Below are 22,131 nucleotides of genomic sequence, written 5' to 3' on the forward strand. Positions count from 1 at the left end.
GTTTAAGAGCCCCCTATTAGTGAACACATTTTTTTCTTTTAAGTATTTGTCTCCAGTGATCTGTATTACCTCAAAAATTCATCTGAACAGCTGGCACACACTGCTACTACCGTGTATTTCTCCCTACCAGTCCACATCTCTTCTTCCCTTTCTTTTTACACTTTGCTAACTCCAAAGAACATGAATTAGGATAAATATCATGTAAACGATTTAGGGCTGTCCTTTGAAAAAGGCAAGCTGGTTAACAAAAAGCTAAGAACAGCTTCAAATATGGATGCCAATTGTTTAGCTATCTTAAAGACATGATCACTTTATTTTTGAAAGTTAGTCACTGATATCATAAGCAAAACACTACCAGTAAGCCTGTGCTGTTATCAGAATATTTTGAATAAAATTTCCGTTGGTTCCCTATATACCTTCAACTGTGACGAGTCTTCTGCATACACATTGGAAAAAAAACAAACAAACAAACAAAAAAAAAAAAAAACCAACAAAACAAAAACAACTACTTTCTATATCAGAAAAACTTAACCACTGCTATCCGAATTACTCTGGTAGATGAGAGTCTTCAGAAGCTTTTTCAAAGAATACTGTTCTTTATCATTATATGAACTAAATATAAAAGTTGGATAATAAATGAAGTATTTTTCATCTCATATTAATTTCATCTCATTTTAATTTCTTTCAATTGTCTTTACTTTCTTTTTACATTTCAGAACCTTCTAGAACTACAAAATCTACTAAGATTCAACCTGTTATGGTATGAAGAGAAATATGAAAATATACACTTGAAACTAATACCAGTTTAGGTATAGGATTTTAACATTATATATTTCTATTTTTTTTAGGGCAATTAACTACTCCATCAGGAACAGGAAAATTGAGAAAGAATGCACTTAATCACTGCTTCAACTATTTTTGCTTTCCTGAAGGTAGCTAGATTGGCAGAAGAGATAAGGTAACTAAGAAAAGCAAAGCTAAAGTAACCCCAAATTTAGCTGCATTCTGTAGGATGAATATTATAGCCCAGCCTTTCATGTAGTATATAATATGTATTATCAATCATGTACCTTGCCAAAATCATTAGTACTCTGACAGAAGTTTCCAACTTGCAGAGTTCTTAGCACAACATCCAAAGTTATCTAAAGGCCATTGTATGAATTAATTTGGAATCTTCCTGTCAAAAACAATATGTTTGTTATCAGCCTGTTGAATGATGCTAACAGGGAAAACAAGCAAGTTTGTAAAATTTGGAATAATGCTAACACACCAAAAGAACTATCTTCAGTAATAAAAGTTCCAACCATCACAAAATACAGTCAATTTTGTGTGATATTAACAAGGTCTAGCATTCAGCAGAGCCACAATTCTGCCTACACAGAATTTTCCAGGCACTTAACATATTTGATGAGCTTTTGTTTCTCTAAGAATTACTTAGTAAATCTTAAGTTATTTTCATCCACTTGAAATATTTGAGATTTCCAGTGAAACCTTGAGTTCTGTTGATCTTTATTTGCTAATCTAGACATAACATCAGAATTTCATTTAAGTAAATCCAATATTTCTTGAGAATATCTAAATCCAGTACTTATTCATTAGACTACCTATATCTTTTGAGATAACACATCACTCCTGTAGAAATTATCTCAATGAGTAAAATATTGCTAACAATGACCAATAAGTCAATGGAAATGAAAACAGTCTTCAAAGCTATCTACAATACATCAGTAGTGGTTAAGGCCTTGATTAATTTTAGTGTAAATACTAAGAGTATTGAAGTGGGCCACATGAAAGTTTAGCATGATTTTATTACCATGCAAAATTTGCACAGTACTTTTGAATGCACTGGTATTTTGTGCCTTAGCTAGCCCATTAAAAAATATAGTATTTAAGAAATAAAAGTAACAAGCCCTTCAAGAGTGGCTTAAACCAATTCTCAAAGACAGGGCTTGAATGTCTAATTAAAAAAAAAAAAGAATATTCCTATGATGGTGATCAAAAATGGCCTGTAATGGTATTTGTATATTGCATAGTGTGGTAGTTTTTATTCTGTATTTCACATTCCATAGCTAAACTTTGAAGTTCCAAGTGTTTGGTAATTCAACACATCCCATATTTAATGTCAATTTACTAAAGAGGAGGTTAGAAATGTGTTTGAAAATTACTTTTTTTTCCCCCAAGAAATGCTCATAAACGTCTCTGAAAGACACCAGAGTGTTATTTCATACTGTATCAGGACTGACAGAAACATTCAGAATTTATTTTAACAGTCTGACATATTTATCATTACATTAATATCAAAACTGTATTAAAAAGTGAATTTCAGTACATGCAATGAGAAATTGGCTACACTACAAAAGCACTGATAATAGTGTTATCTCTTCTGTTCCAGCAAATATAACCTCAAAGAAGAAGCTTCCCTCTATTGACAATTCAAAGCCTTCTTGAGTATTCACATTATGACTCTGACACTTGCATGACTGATAAGAGACAAAGTCAGAAAAAGTTTGAAGGTCATTCTTTTGTCTCCCTTGAAACTGGTGTTTTTAATACCATCTAGCAAGCCTTTTCTGGGAAACTCTTTCTTTGGAAATGCACTTTTTTTTGGGTAGATATTAAAAGGCAACTACTTCATGATGGAAAGTATTTTACTCACTTTTTTTTTTTTTTTAACTTTCCATATTAAAATAAAAACTTCAGGAATAATAGAACTGACCTTTAAAATTAAAAGAAGTAGCACTGTGATTAGGAAATATGCCTACACACACACACAATGTTTGCTAGTTATGCTAAAGGATTAAGCTTTTAAAACTGATTATATATAGGGTCTAAGTAGCAACTTGAATATGTATTTTCACTCAAATTTCCATAGAATTTTAGAGCATTATAAAAATATTAAAGGAATGAAAATTATGTCAGAAAGTCAGGGGCAATAGGATAAAAAAACATTTATATGGTGTGACCTGTTAAATACAGAAAAATTGTATTCGTAGCATGTTAAAAAAGCAAATTATCCTCATAGTATATTAAAAATGAATATATGACAAAGGGGCCAGGGTTCAACCACTGTAATACTTCAAAAAATTACAGATAATCCACACTGAAATGTATTTTTACACACAAAGGAAACAACATATTTTAAAATTTTATTTAATTAATTTAAAATTATATTTAAAATATACTCATTTTCCAAACATTTGTTTGAGGAGGCATTTTTACTGTCAGTAAAAAATTACAAGACTGAAGAGAAAGGATCTTCAACCTTAGTAGACAATATATTTTCATATCAATGTACAGTCTAACAAAGCCCTTAACTCAGGAAAGCAAAGCATTTAAGTCAAGATTCTGAGGAGCCTGCATACATTTGGTCTTTTCAAGAAATAGAGAAAAGAGCAGTACAGTGCTACTAAGATAGGACTCAGAGCTCTATCTTCACTTTTGTTCATATATACATATATCAGCAAGAAATGGACATATATTTATCACACACAATATCGTATTCATTTAATGATCTTTTACCAGAATATGCTTAAATATAAGACACACCTTCTCTTAGGAACAGGCATATCTGATACAAATATGTGTTTAAAATGATCTTCAAGCAACTAGAGCCTCTTGCACAAAATCACTCTTCGTATCAGAACGGATTTCAAAATTTAACTAGAAGAACACCACAATTACTTATATAAAGATGCTTATGTTGAGCTGCTGTGGACCCAAAGACTATGTTTAAATTAGCAAGTAGTGCATATTCATTCTTCAAACCCAATGTACATACTACACACATCTCAAATCCTTCTACTTCACACTAGTTTCTCTTTGGTCCAACAGACTGAGCATGACTGAGTAAGAGTGGTTTGAAAGTGTCTTTAACCTGCTCCTTCAAAAATTTTTTCCTCAGCTTTAAAGAAGCTTGTGTGGAGGGATTTCAATTGTTTGTTCTTCACTAAATTAAACTTTCCAATATTTTAGCAGAGATAGGAAATTTGCAAATAAACAAACAGGAGAAGAAATACAAATTAAAGTCTTTGTACTGTTTTCACTTTTCAAGTTAGTCAAGTTTGGCAAAACATTTGTAGCCTTGAATTTGATCTAGTGGGTTTTAAACATAAGAGCAATAACAGTAGACCACAGGTGAGTAATACCTGAAGTGGCATATACATTTACATCATAGTTTTGTGGTTCTGTGGTTCTGTATTTTCCAGAGCTAATGAATAATAATGTAAGCGAATAATTATTGAGATTTTAAGCATAATTTTAATTCAACTTTGATCTTAATTAGATTCTTAAAATCTATTATTAAACTGTGCAGCTGATCCAGTGCTTGCATTATCTCCATTTACTGTAGCACACTTCTAGCTAAATATTCATCGAGTTCTTTACATGGCCCTACAAAAGGGCTGTGGGTACTACCATGCTGTATTGGTTTTAACACCAGCAGGCAAATTACACTCCAAATAAGCCACTTCCCTCCCTGTCCAACTTTTGGTAATTTCCTCATTTCCAGCATTAAGAATATGTTAAATCACAGTACTGGACAAGACCAGGTAGCATTTATTAAGTCATTATACTACTGATTGAAGTGTTCTCTGTCTATAAACAAATAAAACATTAATAATAGACTTACTCTGATTTTTTTTTCCAATTACTCTGCTATTTAGCTACACAGAAAACTATGGAAAAATTTCTACTTTTATCCATCTAACAGGGTTAATATGAACTATGCAATAATTTTTTTTTCTTTGAAATGTTTTTAAGGACATTGACTATAAAAAAAAAATCATGAACCAAATTTTTCTTTCATTCCATTGACCCATATTAGAAGTGCGAGAGACTGGTAAATGCAGACAACTTCCTTCTTTTAAATGGTAGTGCTATTTTTATTTCATGTAAAGCATTTTGCTATGCTAAGTGACCCCAGGATCCGTAAACACAAAATACATTATTTCATGTTTTTGTTTACTGCTCAGAAGCTAGACTTGCAAGACTGTCAGTAACGAGCTATTTTTAATTACCACTGTACCTGAAGTTAAAGCACCACAGCCTTTTACAGCTTAAATATTAATGACAGACTTCTATGGGGAACAGTGAAAAACACCTCCTTTTTGCTGTACAAACATATACAGAAGAACTACAGACTAAAATAAATATGAAAGTTTGATTCTGTGAGTACTGAATACAAAGAGTAGGTGATGCACACATAACCTGCTCCTCAACCCACTTCTGTACATAATATTAGCTTGACACACGAAAAATCTTTGAAGAGCAGATGAATCACAGCTGTTATGCACAAGTAAACTCTGCTAAGATGGGCTATAATTCTGCAATGTCATTTTAAGTGACAGACAGAAGTGCATGTGTCTAAAGGCTAGTGCGAAACAAAAATAATTCCTTGTTGTAAAGCTTGTGTAAAGCCTGCTCCTTTTGTGAACTTGCTTCTCAACAATGTGGACATTAAAAAAGTTTGAATGCTGTCCAGAAATCAGGGTAGATTAAATTATGTCCCCCTCATAGAATAAGGACAAAGCATATTTCCCTTTCAAACATTTTGGTGACTTTTTTGAGAAACGCTGCTTGATGCTTACATAGCAAGACTATTGACTTAGAAATGTCTGTTTCTAAATATAAGCATTTATAATGTACCAGCCATATAAGCTGTTCTTGAGCAAGATCTAATTAGAACTAATATAAATCAAACTTTTCACCCAATAGTTTAAAATAGAATTCCAAAAGTTTAGCTTGAATTTGTCCTTTGGACATAACAGAAGAGCAGAAAGCTTTAATATTACTAAAACACGTTGTATGGTATTTCTGATAACGTGAGCTTAATAGAATCTGCAAAATTGTTTTCAGATTTCCAGATTATTTTACAGTGACTACTGACATTCAAATTATTTTATAGTTACAATCATTACAATAAACAGAAGCAAAACAACAACCAGTGAACATTAGATAAAGAAATTATTAATCTGAGAAATGCAAAAAAGGAAATGAGGTCCTGAATTTATTGAAAGATTCTCATTGTTTGTTTTAAAGCTAGAAAAAAAATTCTGCTATTGAAGCATTTCTGTGCCAAAAGAAAAATGAATACACACATGTTCCTCCTTCAAGTTGATTTTCACAGCTGCATTGAATAGGTCTACTGTTATAAAAGTCACGAACACCACCAACTCCTCCTCTGCTCCAACTAACTACAAAACCAGTTGAACCCAACAGTCAACTTCTGCCTTTACCAGAGCACCTACTTCATATTCTGTTCATATGTATAACCCTGCCAAGTGCCAGCTTATTCTATTTTAATTTTAGTATAGGAATAGGTTTTGCCTATCTGAGCACACCAGCTGAGTCAAAACTGATTCCTCAGCTACCAGGGTTCAGACTGTTTAATCTTAATGCAGTTTTGCTTCTACGAAGTGAGGGGGGAAAAAAGGGAAACCATCAGAAACAGGAATCTTAAGACCCAAATCCAATGGAAAAAACCCCAGTAGTTGCAGCATCATTAACCTTGAGAATATTTATAATGTTTCAAAATAATATGCAAGGAAAATAACAAAAGCAGGTATGTGTGTCTATGCCTGACCATAACATATCTACAAGATTCGTGTGGCAACATCTATAAACTAAAAAAAAATTTAAAATCTTATAAATTATTCAGAGAACAGAAAAACAAAAAACATTAACTGCCACTTAATATCCAGGAACTCAGAAATATTCGGTATCTAATAGGTGAGGTATATAGTACCACCCTAACTGCCTTTGAAAGCTCAGAAGAACAGACTGCATGTAAAATAAAACCTTTCAGTTTACCTTTTAATTTAGTCCTTATGTCTTCTTCTACTGTATCTTCCTTCAGGAACAGTCAGTTAACATGAAAGGTTAGACAAAGAAAGGAATTAATGCTGGCACCAGAGCTAGACAAGAAAAAATGTCAGAATAATTTTTGCTTCCATGAAAACATACAAAAAGCATTTTAAATTTAATAAAATATGAAATAGCAAATAATTATTGCCTTGCAGAAAAAATCCCAAAAACTAAACATAAATCCAATCAAAAGTTCCTTATGTCCAATTACAAAAAAAAATTATGAAAAAATGAGTATTGACAATAAAAAGGTATCTTTTTAAACCAGAGATTATAGGTGAATTAGTCCATGAAGGACCATCTGAAGTAGGCTGCTTCATTTACATTAACACACTCAAATGCATGCTCCTTCTCTTGACATAGTTCACAGGCATAAGAGAAGGGAATCTGTTACATTGAAATGATGGCATTGGAGCTAACTAGCAGAATAGCTATAAGGAAAGGCAAGAGCTCGCCAACATAAAAGCACACTAGCTCAAGAAGGATCTGCTGCATAGGAAATATTTTGAGACTTTCCTAGTAGTTCATAAGACAATTCCCAACTGCTGAAATTTTATTTCAGGAAAAAGAACATCTGCACCCTTGTATCACAGACTGTTTCTACAGGGAATAGGTAAGATTCACAAAATAATCCATCAAAAAGAGTGAAAGATGCTGTTGCACAATATGGAAAATATGTTTCTTTCCTCTCCTCTGCCTTCCCCAGTCTCCAAGCTGTAGGATTTTAGAAGAAAACAATTGTTCAATAGGTACAAGAAGAACATCCACATGGCTCTATTGAGAGATCAGAATCTATACAGAGAAAAATCTCTGACTACCCCAGTAGTATAATATTTTCTTGTTTTCAGTGTGGATTTTGTAGTGATATCATAGTGTCACTTAAGCAAAAGTATGCTGTCAGAAGTTCTGAATAGCTATACCACTGGTATAAATCCAAATTTTGTGTTAAATTCTAATTAAGAACTCAGCTAAATCAGCTTTACTGAAGAGAAGGATAAAATTTATCTTGACTGTTCCTGAGGGAAATTAAAAACAAAAGATACAAATAAATTAAAAGGTAAAATTAAAAGAATTTTGTGGATGGTTAAACACTGGAATAGGTTGGGAAATCTCTATCCATGGCAACATTCAAAATTCTCTTAGATAAGCCCTGAGCAACCTTTGAGCAAGCAGCTGGACTACACAATCTTCAATGTTACCTTCCAGCTAAAATTATTTTAATAGATAAGGCCGTTACCCTATACATCTCCACAACCAGTAAAGTCCAGGAAGACAGAAAAAACTAGATTCCTGCCTGGCATTTAAGCTGGCTTTACAAAAATGGCTCTTGTTCTATTAGTAACAGAAGAACATGAACCAGTTATTCCCATGTGCCATTCTGGTTTTCTGCCTTAGAGGATATTTTACTGTACTGCATTATCATTCTATCTTCAGATACCTCAAAAATTCATGAATTTGAGTCCTCCCTGACTTCTGACATGAGAGCTGCTCTGCAGAAAATAGTTCTTCCAAATGAAAGTAAATGGCTTCTAGGAGCCCATTCACACCTAGCAAAAGGACAGCAAAGAGTGAGGACAAGGGGTGTTTATTGTGGTAGTTGAAAGTGGTATCAGTCAATTGTGGTAGTTGAAAGTGGTATCAGTCAATTAAAATTTCTGTTCTTACAAGAAGCAATTAAAACCTGGCATGCTTTTTAAACTTTTATTTTATTTTATTGAACGTTATCATGATGGATTACTTACTGCATGATTACTTGTATGAAATCTGGCTTTACTTCACGAGAAAGTGTTCCATCTTGAATCAGAAGAAACATCAGTAGAATGGTACTATGTGAACTTCTACAGTATATATGTGTCCAGAATTGACCATTTAAGAACACAGAGATCCTCATTCCTCATCTCAGCACCACTTCTGTCCTGACCATCTTCCCACAATAAAAAAATAGTACCAAATATTGTGTAAGGTTTTCTTCTTCTAATGTCCAGGTAGAAACAGGTTATACAGAATGCCAGATACAATCGCCCTTGTGATCTCAAAACCTTATGCTGTCAAATGATAACTTTTTTGACTATATAATGACAGAAATTTAAATTAAAAGCTTTAGAAACCCTTTACTTTTTGTAGCTTCAGAACAGACTCACTGTTTTGATAACCATAGGAAAGCTATTTAATTAAAAACACTCACAAGTAATGAACTACTCATTTCAATCCAGAATGCCCTTATAAATAATTGGCTATTCCAGTAAAATATTAAGATGTATTTTCAACAGTATTATGGCTGTGATTAGTGGCAACAGATGCACCAAAATATTGCAGCGGTAAAAGTCAGACCAATCTGGATACCTTTTGTTAGGTACTGATAATAACCTGTTATGAACCCTTTTTTTATCCAACAGCAAGACAAGCAAAATAAAATATCAAACAGTAAAGTGATATTTTTTATGGATTGCACTACTACCATTAATACAGATACTCTCAGAAAAGTCAGGCATAACAAGACAATCTTGGCAAACTGTACTTCAAACATGCTTCCAGTTACACTGAAGGCCAATGGATAATGAATCTAATGTGACTTAAGGTTGAGTTTTTCTTTTAAAATGTTTCAAGAAACAATTCCATATATTTTAATTAGATTTGTATCAGAAACCACAGAAGAATTAACCTTGGTAAGTGACATTTTATCCTGCTTAGCAGTAGAGGATTGGTGCAAATTAAAAATTCTAATATTCTTAGCATTAATTTTTCAGAGTACCTTTGTTTTGTATTGATAAATGGAAAAATTATACCACCACTCAAACATATTCTTCACTTAACTTCAGAAACATACAGATTACTACATAACTGTATCAGCAAGAAAAGTGAGTAAAGATCAATGGTTAAAAAAGTAAAAAACGTAAGTAGGGGAAACACCTTCTGATATCACATTAAATATAAATATTTGTTTATCTAAAAATTCTCTTAATACACAAACTGCTTCCTAAGGACACAACTTATATTATACTTAAGGAATTTTAACAACCTTTTAAATACAAGACAATAAAAATTCCAGTTAATACAGTGGCAAATAATACCATTGTCCATTTTACAAAGCATCAATTTACATAGGAAAACCACCTAATATCTGCTAATAAAATACCATATTTTTCTCTTCACACGAAAACTTTTCTAACTTCTAATACTTTCTTTTAAGAGAAGAAAATTAAGAGCCTTGGAAACCATGTTAATTCAGCATTTTAGATCAGTCCCTGTTCTCATTTAGAGAAAACTTCCAACCATTTAAAAGACACAATCTTGAGCATTTTGCACAATAAAAATTGTAGAATTTGTATGCATAATAATAATAATACTAATAAAGGCAGCTAACTCATGGACAGATATACCTAAATGCTCTCTTAGCCATTGCTGCTATTTGTTTAAAACCTGATGAAGATCTAGTGAGAATTGCTTGCTATTAGGTCAATTAAATAGCAGCAGAGCTACCTCTACAGAAGGCTCAAACCCATGTAATTGCTTTCTCCATTTCTACTTCTTTCACCACCAGCTCTATACAGATCAAGCTCTGAATAAAAATCAGAAGTCTCACAAGACTTTACCCACAAACACCAACAGAATGTTTAATCGTCACTCTCAATCCTAGTAAAACAAATTCAGATTTTAGCATAACACAATCAGTAAGGGCCCAATCCTAAAAAAATTATTTGTCAAAAGATGGAGAACTGTAAAATCAAAACAGAACTATAGTATGTGTCAAGAAAGAAGACTAACAAAGTTCCACAAACCTAAACCAGAACTGAAATAGCAAACACAGTTACTGTGTTATTCAGCTTTCTACATAAAAATGGATGCTCTTCTGTGTGTACCCAAAACCTGAAATTAGTTGGTAACAGTAGGGAATAAAGGAACTACCTACAACAACCACAATAAGAGACAGCACCAGATTTATAGAACAGACCAGAAAGAAATATAAAAATATGGTTTCAAAGCTTCAAAGTATGCAATCATGCAGTTAAAGTAGCTTAGGTAATCATAAAACAATGCGAAAGCCAGAAGTTTTAAAAACTGGTGATGTTATGTGCACAAGATACTGGCAAGAGTAAGTAGTGTTGTCTAAGGAAAGGAAAAAGATGTCCTTTCATCTTCTGAAAAACCCCCAGGAATTTAAGAATAAATTAAGTGTCATCTAAAATTACAGCAAGAACAAAGCATATAATAGGAGTTATTTAGGCAAAGAACAGTTTATGAAGACAGAGTATTACCATTTTCAAAGTCTGCTGTCATATCTAGGCTAGTATAGAATTGAACCACTAACTTCTGTGAAATAAGACATACTAAGAATCCATAATTTTGAACCTAATAATAAAAATATTAAGCTTGGTGAACTATTCTATGCATACTCTTAAAACCAAAAATTTCCATGGTAAGACTGTCAACAAAGTTTTAGAGTATTACATACAAGTAATCCTTGCATACAAATTTGGAATTGTTACTAAACACTAGGCATTGGAAAGAGAGTGATGAGTTAAATTTCATCCACATGTAAAGACAGTAGTTGCTGACAATTCATGAAGTGTTACAGTGAATTACTATGGTTGAATAAATCTCATAGAAGGTTAGATAAGAACATTTATTGCTTCGAATTCACAGAAATATAGATAAGTGTTAGAAAAATGAAAAAGGAGAATATTCAAGTATTATTTAAAGGAAAAACCCCAAACCACAATGTAAAATCGGTAAAGATCTATAGCCTACTTATTAAGCTTCTAACAATTCTAAAGCTAGAGCTTTAAATGACAGGTATACTGGTCAGTCACAGCTTAATTAAAGCAGGATCTTGGTAATCTTGCATTTATTCTTTTAATTCTTAGAATCTAAAACTGGTTTTACTTAGTGTCACATCCAAAGCTCCAAAGAGGTCTGACATATATGAACAAGGAGAGACAGGTGAATCAGAGGAACAAACAACTTACCTGAAGTCATAAAATGCATCAAAGGCAGAAAAGAATGTATGTTGACCAGTACAGTAGATTAGTATCTAGAATTTAAAACCATCTTTACCATTAATTCCATTACTTAGTTGTGTGTACTAACATTCCCAAAGTAGTAGCATTTCAGACACACAGGATATGAGTTCACTCTCTGAAAACTCAGACAAGCCAGCACAAATTCAGGAATATTTCAAAATTATTAACTGTAAGGTATACTTCCAAAACAGGGGTTTAAGACAGGCAATGTGTGTAAAATTCGATAGGGTAAACACTAATTTGTCACAGTGCTTTTCGTATACAGTATTTTTTCTGTCACTCCATAGAAAAGTGTCATAAATTTAATATTGTAAGGCAGTAATGAAAAATTCCGAATTTTCTTAAACAGCATTTTATTGAGATTATTTATGTATCACCAAATCTATTTATAAATAAAAAAGTTCACAGATGAAATCCTGTCATATTATGACATCAATATTCTGCTTCATTCCTGATAAAACACAGATAATTAATTAACTTCAAACCATCATTTTTTGCTACTCTGATTAAGATGTGACACAAAGAGAGCTTAAAACAGGTCTTTTCTTTAAGATTTAATACAGTTTCCTTTAACTAGTGATTGACAAAACTGCAAATAGCTCAATGGGCTGTGAGTTATAAAAAATAAAAGCTTCCTGGTCATTGCAAGTTTTGTAGATTCCATCTCAAGAAATGGCTTTAAAAGTAGTAAATAACAAGAAGCGATAAGGAACTAGCCAAGGTCATTTTTACTTTCCTAACAGGCAAGGAGAGTTTATTCTTCTGAGATCTGACGAACATTTGCTAACTTGTTAGCAAGAAAATCAAATAAGGTAATCCTTTAAAGGCAGTAGCAGGACATAAAAGCAATTTTGGCAACAGTCAATGGTAACTACTTAGTAAAGCTGATAAAGAGTTTAAATTGAAGGATCACAGAGATACAGGAAAAAGCATTCTGTAAAGTTTAGTGGAAGAGTTACAGACATGATGGAAAATGGTACAAAGCACATGAACATACTTGGAATTCCCTTTTTTAACTAAAATGACTGGGAGAGAAGGCAAGAGGTTACAAACCACAAAGGTTTGTGTAAAAGAGGGTTTGTGTAGCCTATAAGGAGGAAACAAAACATTTGTCTTCCACTATGTGAGGAAGCACATCCCTACAAAAAGACACAATATCTACTTTTATCTTTGGGCAGTGGGAATTGTGTGACATGGAACAATTTCTAACACATTCACTACAGCTGCAGAGAGCAAAGTTTGAACACAACCATCCATTTCACTGCTCAAATCAGAGATGGTGGCACCTTCTAAAGATCTGAAATTCCCAAACAGACTCTGCTTGCAACTGGATTTAAGACTCTGACAGACTTTCATAAAGACCTATGTAACTGCAATTATATATGTAGGCTCACTGTAGCCAGCAACTGTCTAGACATTGTTTCCCCTCAAAATAAAATTAAAATAACCAACTCACCACTTGTCCATTCTGTGGATTTTTATGTGCATATGGTGGTCCACGGATATGATTCCACATCTGACCAGATGTCATAGCAAATACAACACACTAGAAAAAAACAGAGAAACAATATATTCATTAATTTACTGCGAGGGACTGAACAGAAAACCATTCTGCTGGTTATTCTTGCTTTAGATATGTAATTTTTTTTCACTAACTAGACACAGTATCTACCTCTATTTGAGTTTTAGGATAGTATCTTCAGATGCATTGCTTTCATAAAATTCTTAATGACTTCTACCATTCTGAAAATGAGCTAGCTCAAGCCAAATTTTTCCAAATCTTACTTGAAGTAATCCTAAATTTATGCGCCACATTTACACATCGACATGACAAGTACTTGCAGCAGTAGAAGGCATTCATTGCAAATATTCTGGAAGCTTGTACTCAAGATTTATACAACCTTCCATGAAAATATTTCTGCCTCTAAATCCTACACAAATATTTAGCTTACCTTTCTGCTTTCATATGTCTGAAATTATATGTAAAGTAATAGAAAAAATCTAGTTATTAAAAAAAAAATTTTTCCTATTTTATAAAATTCTCACAATGTGTCCTATATGACTGCAATTCATTTTATCTATGACAAAAAACAATGGTTGATTTGTTGGAAACGTTGAAAATTCCCTACAGAAAAAAGTGTGAAGTTAGGTTAGGGGTACGTGTCAACTGTAAAATCAGGCCTTAATTCTTGTAGAAGTTCATTCTGTAGAATACACATGACAAACACCACTCATACCAAGAGTCATTAAGACTATTTTAAAGAGGAAAACATAGTATTTTTGATTACCAAGTGAGAGAAATAGGAAACATGTATCATCTAAATATGTCTTTTGTTTTATCAGTATAGATAATCCTTACAAAAGCTAAAATTTAAATACAGTTAGTACATGCTCGTTTTTACTGTACATCAATATTCCCAATAGCATCATAAAGTCATAGAAATATAGGCAGATGGATTATTAATTTAAAAATTCATACCATAGTAACTAACTAAACTGGGACTTACTAAAACCATTTAGAGTGTTTAAAGAACGTTAAGTAACAAGTCTGTGAAGTAAATATAAGCGAGTGTAGCTCTATAGTCCTGTAAATGCAGCACTACCAACTCTAGAAATATGAACAAGACCTTACTGTTTAATTATGTCAAGGTTTATCCAAATCTGCCATGCCTCTCCTGGCTTTGGGTTTTGTTTTCAGTTGGGGTCTGGGCTTTTTTTTTTCCTTTTCTTTTGTTTGGTTGGGTTTTTTTGATGCTGTTTGGTAGTTGTTGGGGGAGGTTTACCCATTTAGCTGAAACAGCAATTTTTCCAAAGACCATGTTTACATTATATTGGCATATTATTTTTCCCCCCTATTCTGTTTAGGATGAAATAGATAGGACCAAAATATTGATGTGATACAGCGGTGATGAGATGACAGCAGAGACAGCAAAAGTGTAAACGTGGGCTACAATGTGTCAGTATGGAATGACAAGAAAGGATGCACAGGATTACACTGGAGATCCCAAGCCTACAAATAGTACAAGATTGAATAAAGAAACACAGACATGGGAGCTTGTCAAAAACAGTTTTAATGCTAACAAAGAAAACAAAGGACAAGCATCCAACATATTTAAGACCACTTGATTTACTCTGTAAATTCTGATGTAGAAGTTTGTTGCAGATCACTGAAGAAGCACAAAGCATGAAATAGCCCCAAGTGGACCCTAAATCATGGAGGAAGAAAGCAGTAGCATCATACTCCTCCCAGCAAAGGTCATGGAATGCTGACAACTCACCACAATACCACATCAGCCCAAAGCAAAAGAATGATCTCCAGATCCAGAGAGAAGCAGTGGAAGAGTAACCATGACATAAGAGAAAGGCAAAGATACCAAGAAGTGAATGCAGAGTGATTTAATCATGGTATTATTATTGCGACTTCTCTTTAATAGAAAGAAAAGATACATTTTCAAATATGGTTTAATTACAACTTTATTTTAGTGTTTTTATTTCAACTACAATAAGAAGAGATTCTTATTTTTAATATAAAATGTGTTTCATTTTGCTTTTAACAGGATATGGAATGTAACAGCGTAATAATTAACATGGCAGTTGAAGACATACTGGTAGTGATTGCTAGCAAATGGATCATGTATTAATTAATAATATGCAACAAAATGAAAGAGTGTACTGTGACATTACCGGGAGAAGGGTAACACAGTAATTTCTATACCTTACAGATTCTTTTAGCAGGGAAATTTATACTGCAATTTTGGTGATGAATCACATAACAGATGTGAAAGCACTAAAGTGTAGAAATTGAAAATATGGATAACAAAAGTGAGGTCAAAGATATTTAGAATGGCAAAAATTAGCTGAAAAGTCAAACACTGAAAGATAATGGATGCATAGAGTACACAAACTGTGCCTCTCTGAAAGTATGTTTTCCATGAGAGGCAATTTTTCTCATTTTTAAATTACTGTTTGTAATTTATATTCTCTAGGGCCAAATCTGCTTCTCTATGGAAAGATGAAAAAGACTTTACCCCATTTTATATATAGTAATATATTTTACAAATTATAAATCTCCCAAATTACCGAAGATCTTTAATGCTTTAAATACCACACAGTGAGGCAGTATAATATCTAACAAAAAACTAACTAGGAGACACAATAGCGGGGAGAAGAAAATGTCAAGTACAAACATAACTGAAAAGAAAGGACTCAACAATATGGTTATTTAACCTGAAAGCATTTTTCATATTCTTTCAGTTCAGGCTGTTAGTGAGCAAAAAAAATTATTTGATCTACCACACACTGGATCTGCCATGATTTCCTTCCATCGTGCTCCTTTTTAGGGTGTTTTTCAAAATTACTTTTGTAGCAGCCAAAACACATTTTCCAGGCTCTCCCTTGCCCTTTTCCTACATCATCTATTTTAAGTACCCTAAGAACAGAGCATTTTCATCATATTCCTTATGCAAGAATTTAGTATGCTACATATAGTGCTTGACATTAAAGCTCATTTCGCTGTGCTCTGTATTCTCCCACTGCAATCATCTGTGTAAAAACATCAACATTGGAAACGACAGACTTGTACTGTTTGTAAAATACACACCATTATTTGTAGAACAGATGCATGTATCTGTAATTCATCACACTGATACACATTCCAAATGGCATTGTTTCCATAGGACGCCACGCTTTGGGATCCAAAAGTTTCCAAACTAACCACTACTGTGAGTTGGTTTTTCCCGGTAAGAAACTTTGCCAAATTAATTCCTACAAATGATCAACTTGTTAATGAGTTCATATTTACTCTCATATGCAGAGAGATCGCACCTTTCTGCAATTTTCTTGAATCTTGTCAATGTTCAAAGGATAAAATTGGAGTAAAGAAGATTCAAGTTGAGTACTTATCTCTGATCACAATACCACTTTTCCATAGTAGAATCTGTATTTCAGCAGCTCTACAGAGAGGAATACTACAGACACACCTTTCATCCATCTGCTCTGTCTTTCCCTTTGTCAGACTCCAAGAACAGCAATAATTGCTGCATGACACGTGATTAATCAATGGAGTTCAGGGGTTTTTTCAGGGTTTAAGGTATTTTAAGAGCTTCCAGATTTAGGTAGCTTATTCTGCATCTAAAGGATAAAAGCAAGCAGAGTATTTGGGTATGTAGCTAAATACTGGTGTATTGGATGGTGTAGTACAAAGGGAAAGAAGAACTTCCTGCCAGTGAGTATGGTTCCAAGACCAAATGCCCATAGGATTTCTTCAGTGGCAATTCAGCCCAGCCCTATTACGGGTCCTAGGTGAGTGCACTTTATGTGTAGATGGATCTCCTGCAGGTCCTTGTTAACAAATTACAAGTGATGCTTCCTGGATGGTATCCATCCTTAGTCTCACTAAGGAGAGTGCTCTAAGCTCACCTGTGCTGCATCTGTGTGTAAATCACAAGGTTTCTTAGAATAGATATGCAATAAATTAAGCACCAAGAGTCCCAGCAGAACACTGAATTGTGAACAAGACACAACTTCACAGATATATAAGCAGAATTTCTCAACTGTTCTTGGCCTTGCAAACTTAGCAAATTATTTATTTGGGTTTAATACATCCCCTTCTCAGAGGCCTAAGTTTTGTTTAACACTGTCTGCTAGTTCATTAAACAAAACTGCAAGAGACTTAAAAAGTCATTTAGTATGCATTTTGAATAGAAGCTTTCTATTTTCAGATACTACAAAAAGCAAATAATCAGATTTCTTTGCAAGTTTAGATCCAAAAACATGGAAAATACTTTGTAATGTAAGAAAAATAATGAAATTTTAGATTAATTTATGAATATAGTTAAATTCAAGCATAGGTTCAATAAAAAGTTGACACATGACAGCTAGTTCTATGCTTTATTTCTATATTGTTCTGTATATGTAAATTCTAACCATTTCAGAATTATTGCTTTAAAAAAATGTCATCCTTTCTTATCCAGTTTAGCCTTGCTTTTGCACTCAATGAAGGCTCTCATGCTATGAGATCTGTCCTCCATTTCTAAATCCATCACCAGACTCTCCAATAAGAGATATACAATCAAAGGACAGAGTACAACACAGAAGCAAAGAGAATGGATTTCTGTACCTTTAAATGTGTATCTCTAAAACCTCTAACTATAGGAAGAAAAGGAAATTAACAATCAGAATTTATTGACATTCTTTTTGAGATGCCTACCTAGTCATACAAAGAAACCTTAGTTTTTCTGTGTATCTTTGAATAAAGCACATTAATTTTTTTTATTCTCATTTCCAGAAAGGGGTGAAAAAGTCAGCAGTAGCCATAAGACCCTCCAAGCTCCTTTGGACCAATAACTGCTGGTGAATGTAGTATGTGGTGTAAGTACTGGGGAGTGTATCTGCACAGCACACACTTTTCATACCCATTAACTATTATGAAAACAGTAAACAAACATTTTGTCTCCTCATTCAAGTGACCTGTCATATTCTGCCCCATAGAGTTAACTCCTAGGCAGCTGACTTCTAATCTCAGAACAGACTTTGTCTTCCCTGATTCCACAGGTATATATGCAAATCTGAAATATACACATAAAGTAAAACTGAAAATTCCACGCAGAAAACAACAGCCTAGTAAAGAAAATGCTGTCAAAAGACAGTCTAGCCAACAGAACAGAAACTCTCAGCATATTCACTGTTGTCTAAAATGAAGTAATCCCTTATTTAAACTGTTAGAACCTAGCCTAGTTTATACCACCTGACCTCCTCTTCTCTCTCCTTAAGAAATGAAGAGTCTGAATTGCTTCTTGTTATCAGCATAAAAGGACAGGAGTCTGCAAATATCTAAGGACTGAAGTCCATCATCTTTGTGTTGGCATGTCAGAAAGAAAAATATCCATAGATGAATAGCAGAATTGGAATTAAAGCCCAAGATAATCCAGGGGATAAATTTTGCATGTGATTTCAAAAGATACCTTTTCAGATATTATGTACTGGGACTCAGTCATGCTGGTTTGCCATCCTGAAAGTCTTCTGGGTAATGTTGCAAGTGAAAATGCCTAAGGCATACAAGATACTACCAGAGCCTGCAGTGCTTCAATGAGGGAATGAAACCACAAATATTGCTGTTGTGCAATCTAATGCTGAGGGCAAAACCAATTCAATGGTCCTATGTGAGCTGGCATTGGAATCAAAGTGTGAGATGAAACATGTGGTCTTGCTTCTGCAAGTCTATCAAAACTATTAGATGCATCATTAAAAATTGCATTCCTAAATATTCTTCTAAAACATCACTGGAAATTTTGTTTATGAGACACAGCATTTTGATATCAATGGAGTTATCAAATTAACATTTCTGGGATTCTCTGTCAAAACAGCACAGACTCTCTATGCTGAGAATTTTCTTCTAATTTTTAGCAACAGATCATTCAATCAGGCTGAGTGACACTATCCATTTTGAATTTAAATAAAAAGTATCCAACTTATTTTTCTTATTTTTTTTTTTTAAGATTTGGGAACATAAAAACTGTTCAAAGCAAACAGAGAAGTACTAAAAAAAAAGAAAAATAAAACAAGAGAGTCCTCTGTTTGTAATGATACAGTTTTCAGCCACCAAATGCCATCATCTCAGTGGAAATTAAAAAATGTTATTTTTGTATGTTTAATGAATACTACCTACCTTGCAGTACACCCAAAAAGCATTTAAACTCCAAACCTACAGCTCTTAGAAAAGTGCTTTTGAGTTTCTCAGCTCTATACCATCTGAAAAAACAACTGTCAATAAGAAACAAAATAATATGTCAATACTTCTTTTGAAAAAGTGGGCTTTCTGTAGCTTTTATACATCTTGCCAGGATTTCTCCGTTTAATTTGGTTTTGAAAGTTAAAAAAGGAAAAAATATTCATGAAAACATAATAATTAAGTATTAAATATTTATTACTTATTTATGTCCTTCATAACAAGCATTTTCCTAGGCATTACTCTCTCTCCTTAACAAGACACCATCTTATCAATTCTTCCTTTTAATGAGGTTTTATTAAAAAAATATCTAAGTTTTATTGTTAGAAAAAAAAAGCACTACATGAGAGAATCATTGCTATACAATATTAAATAGAATGATTATATTAGTGATTGTCCATTTTCTTTTATGTATCATAACAAATGTTAGTCATTAACTGAGGTTATCTGTCCAAAAGCCTACAATCTGAGTCCCTGCTGATTCCACCTAAAAGAAGTTATAAAATTAACTCCTGTGCCTGTGCAGGTCTGAATAAAACCAAAAGGGCTCCTGATAACTGTATGATCTTTGCTAAACCATAACTTTACAGGGTATGGGGCTTTTACTACATTGTGAAGTCAGAACAATAGGAATTAAAATAGTGAAGCATTGGCTCAATGCCATGATTAATTATGATATACTTTCAGATATAAGACCATTTTCTAAAACATCCTTTAAGTGTTATTAATTTTTGAAGTAACAGAATTTTACAGGAAAAAGTATTAGCAACAATATATGGCATTAATGCCATTTTAGTTACTTGCTTGTCAAAACAATTGGCAGGATGACAATTACTGAATGACATTAATATGTTTCTTAAAATATTTGACTACATTTGGACCTTTCCTCAGGAGTTCAGTTGAATGTCATTGTAGGTTTACTACACAGCAATTTACAGTTATGTTTAGATGGAAACTGTGGAGCTTCTGCTAAAAAGAACAGCAACCATCTAAGAAAAAATAATGTATTAATTTTCTCAATTTAATTAGGAATTTAATTACATCTTCAACTATTTATTGCAGCTTGTAGTAGAATGATTCTACAATTTGAAGAACAACTCATTTTTAACCTCTGAAAGACAAAAAAAATACAATTCCACAAAACAATTAACACAAACTTTTCATCTGAGGTATGAAATTGAGATGAAATTGCTGTCTCCAGAGATAGAGTGCATGGTTAAACAAAGGAAATACCACTGATTACATATCTTTATTTGATTTTTTGACACAAGTATCTATTTTTGTGTGATTGTTTTAGTCAGCTTATTGCTAAAGATTAGAAATCCAAAAAAAGGGGGACTGATACATATCAAATGAGAGATTTCTGATGGTAGAGCACCCTTAGAAAGTATTATCATTGAAAAATAATGGTAATCTAGAAAAATATATCGAACTAATAATGAATTACTTTGGGATAGAAATGTCAAAACTCTGTGCTAAATCTCAGGATATTCCAAATGACATCCTGGATCGGAGAAGACATTCTGATCCTGGCTCTCTAGATCAAAAGGCAACTTCATTTTACTTAAAATCTAGTCTTAGTGGTGGTTTATTTGAAAATTTGCTCTGTATTCTTTCCTCAATGTATACTGTAGATAAACTGCTTAAATAAAGGTGTGTACCACAAAAAGAAGACATCTTCTCATATTGTTGAATCAGAGCAGAATAGCAAACCAGTAATACAATAATTAAAAAGGAAAAACGAGTTGCAGGATGACCTAAGTCTAGAAGAACTAAACCACACAGAAGTATAAAATAGCCCAGGTTGAAAGAGACCTCAGAAGAGGCAAGCTTTCTTGGGAAAGGAAGCCTAGATGAGAAATAAAATATGAATGCTGATGTACAAACAAAATTCATATTTCATCTACAATCCTAGCCATGTCCTTTCAAGAAAGGTTAATTCATATTGATACAAGTTGAGGAAAAGTCTTTAAAATGATCAAGGGAAAAAATAACCATTTAAATGGCAAAATAATAAAAGCTTTGTTTATTTTATAAAAAACATACGGACAAATTTCTAAAAAGGACTGTTGTTCTACATTAATATAACTACAAGTGCAGTAAAACAATGGATTGGACTCAATAATTACAGATACTATTTAATGTTGAAACCTGTGCTTTTCATGCCATGTCTCTGAAAATTAATCCTTTGATGCTGCTCCTCAGATTTTTCCTCTTCTGTCAGTCACAATGATGTCAGAGAAATGAGTGCTTATTGATATACTATAACAATATCTACCATCCCTGAATACTATTTCCTGTTTACAACTGAGACAGCTAAGTTTCACATCCCAGCTTTTCTATCAGTCTACTCAGTAATTTGAAAAACAAATTAAAGCTTCATTCATTATTTATGGATTTAGTTGACTAATATTTCAAACAGACTTGGCTTGATCTAGTCTTGCCTCAGAGCTAACAACAATATCATCTTACTTTCATTTAGGTTAACAGTACAATGTTAAGGTCAGTATTACTGAAACCAGT

At 33.1% G+C, this 22,131-nt stretch overlaps 1 protein-coding gene across 2 annotated transcripts in view; it reads right to left on the reverse strand.

The window, feature by feature from the left end:
• The window catches only part of TUSC3 (tumor suppressor candidate 3), a 104,718-nt gene that overhangs the window by 36,302 nt on the left and 46,285 nt on the right, over nucleotides 1-22,131 (reverse strand). For both annotated transcript variants that reach the window (XM_056490127.1, XM_056490128.1), the window contains one exon: nucleotides 13,339-13,428. In XM_056490127.1, the coding sequence (XP_056346102.1) occupies nucleotides 13,339-13,428 (90 nt within the window). The remainder of the gene's footprint in view (nucleotides 1-13,338; nucleotides 13,429-22,131) is intronic.

This window comes from Oenanthe melanoleuca, chromosome 4, assembly GCF_029582105.1.
Source record: "Oenanthe melanoleuca isolate GR-GAL-2019-014 chromosome 4, OMel1.0, whole genome shotgun sequence".
NCBI classification, from domain to species: Eukaryota; Metazoa; Chordata; class Aves; order Passeriformes; family Muscicapidae; genus Oenanthe; species Oenanthe melanoleuca.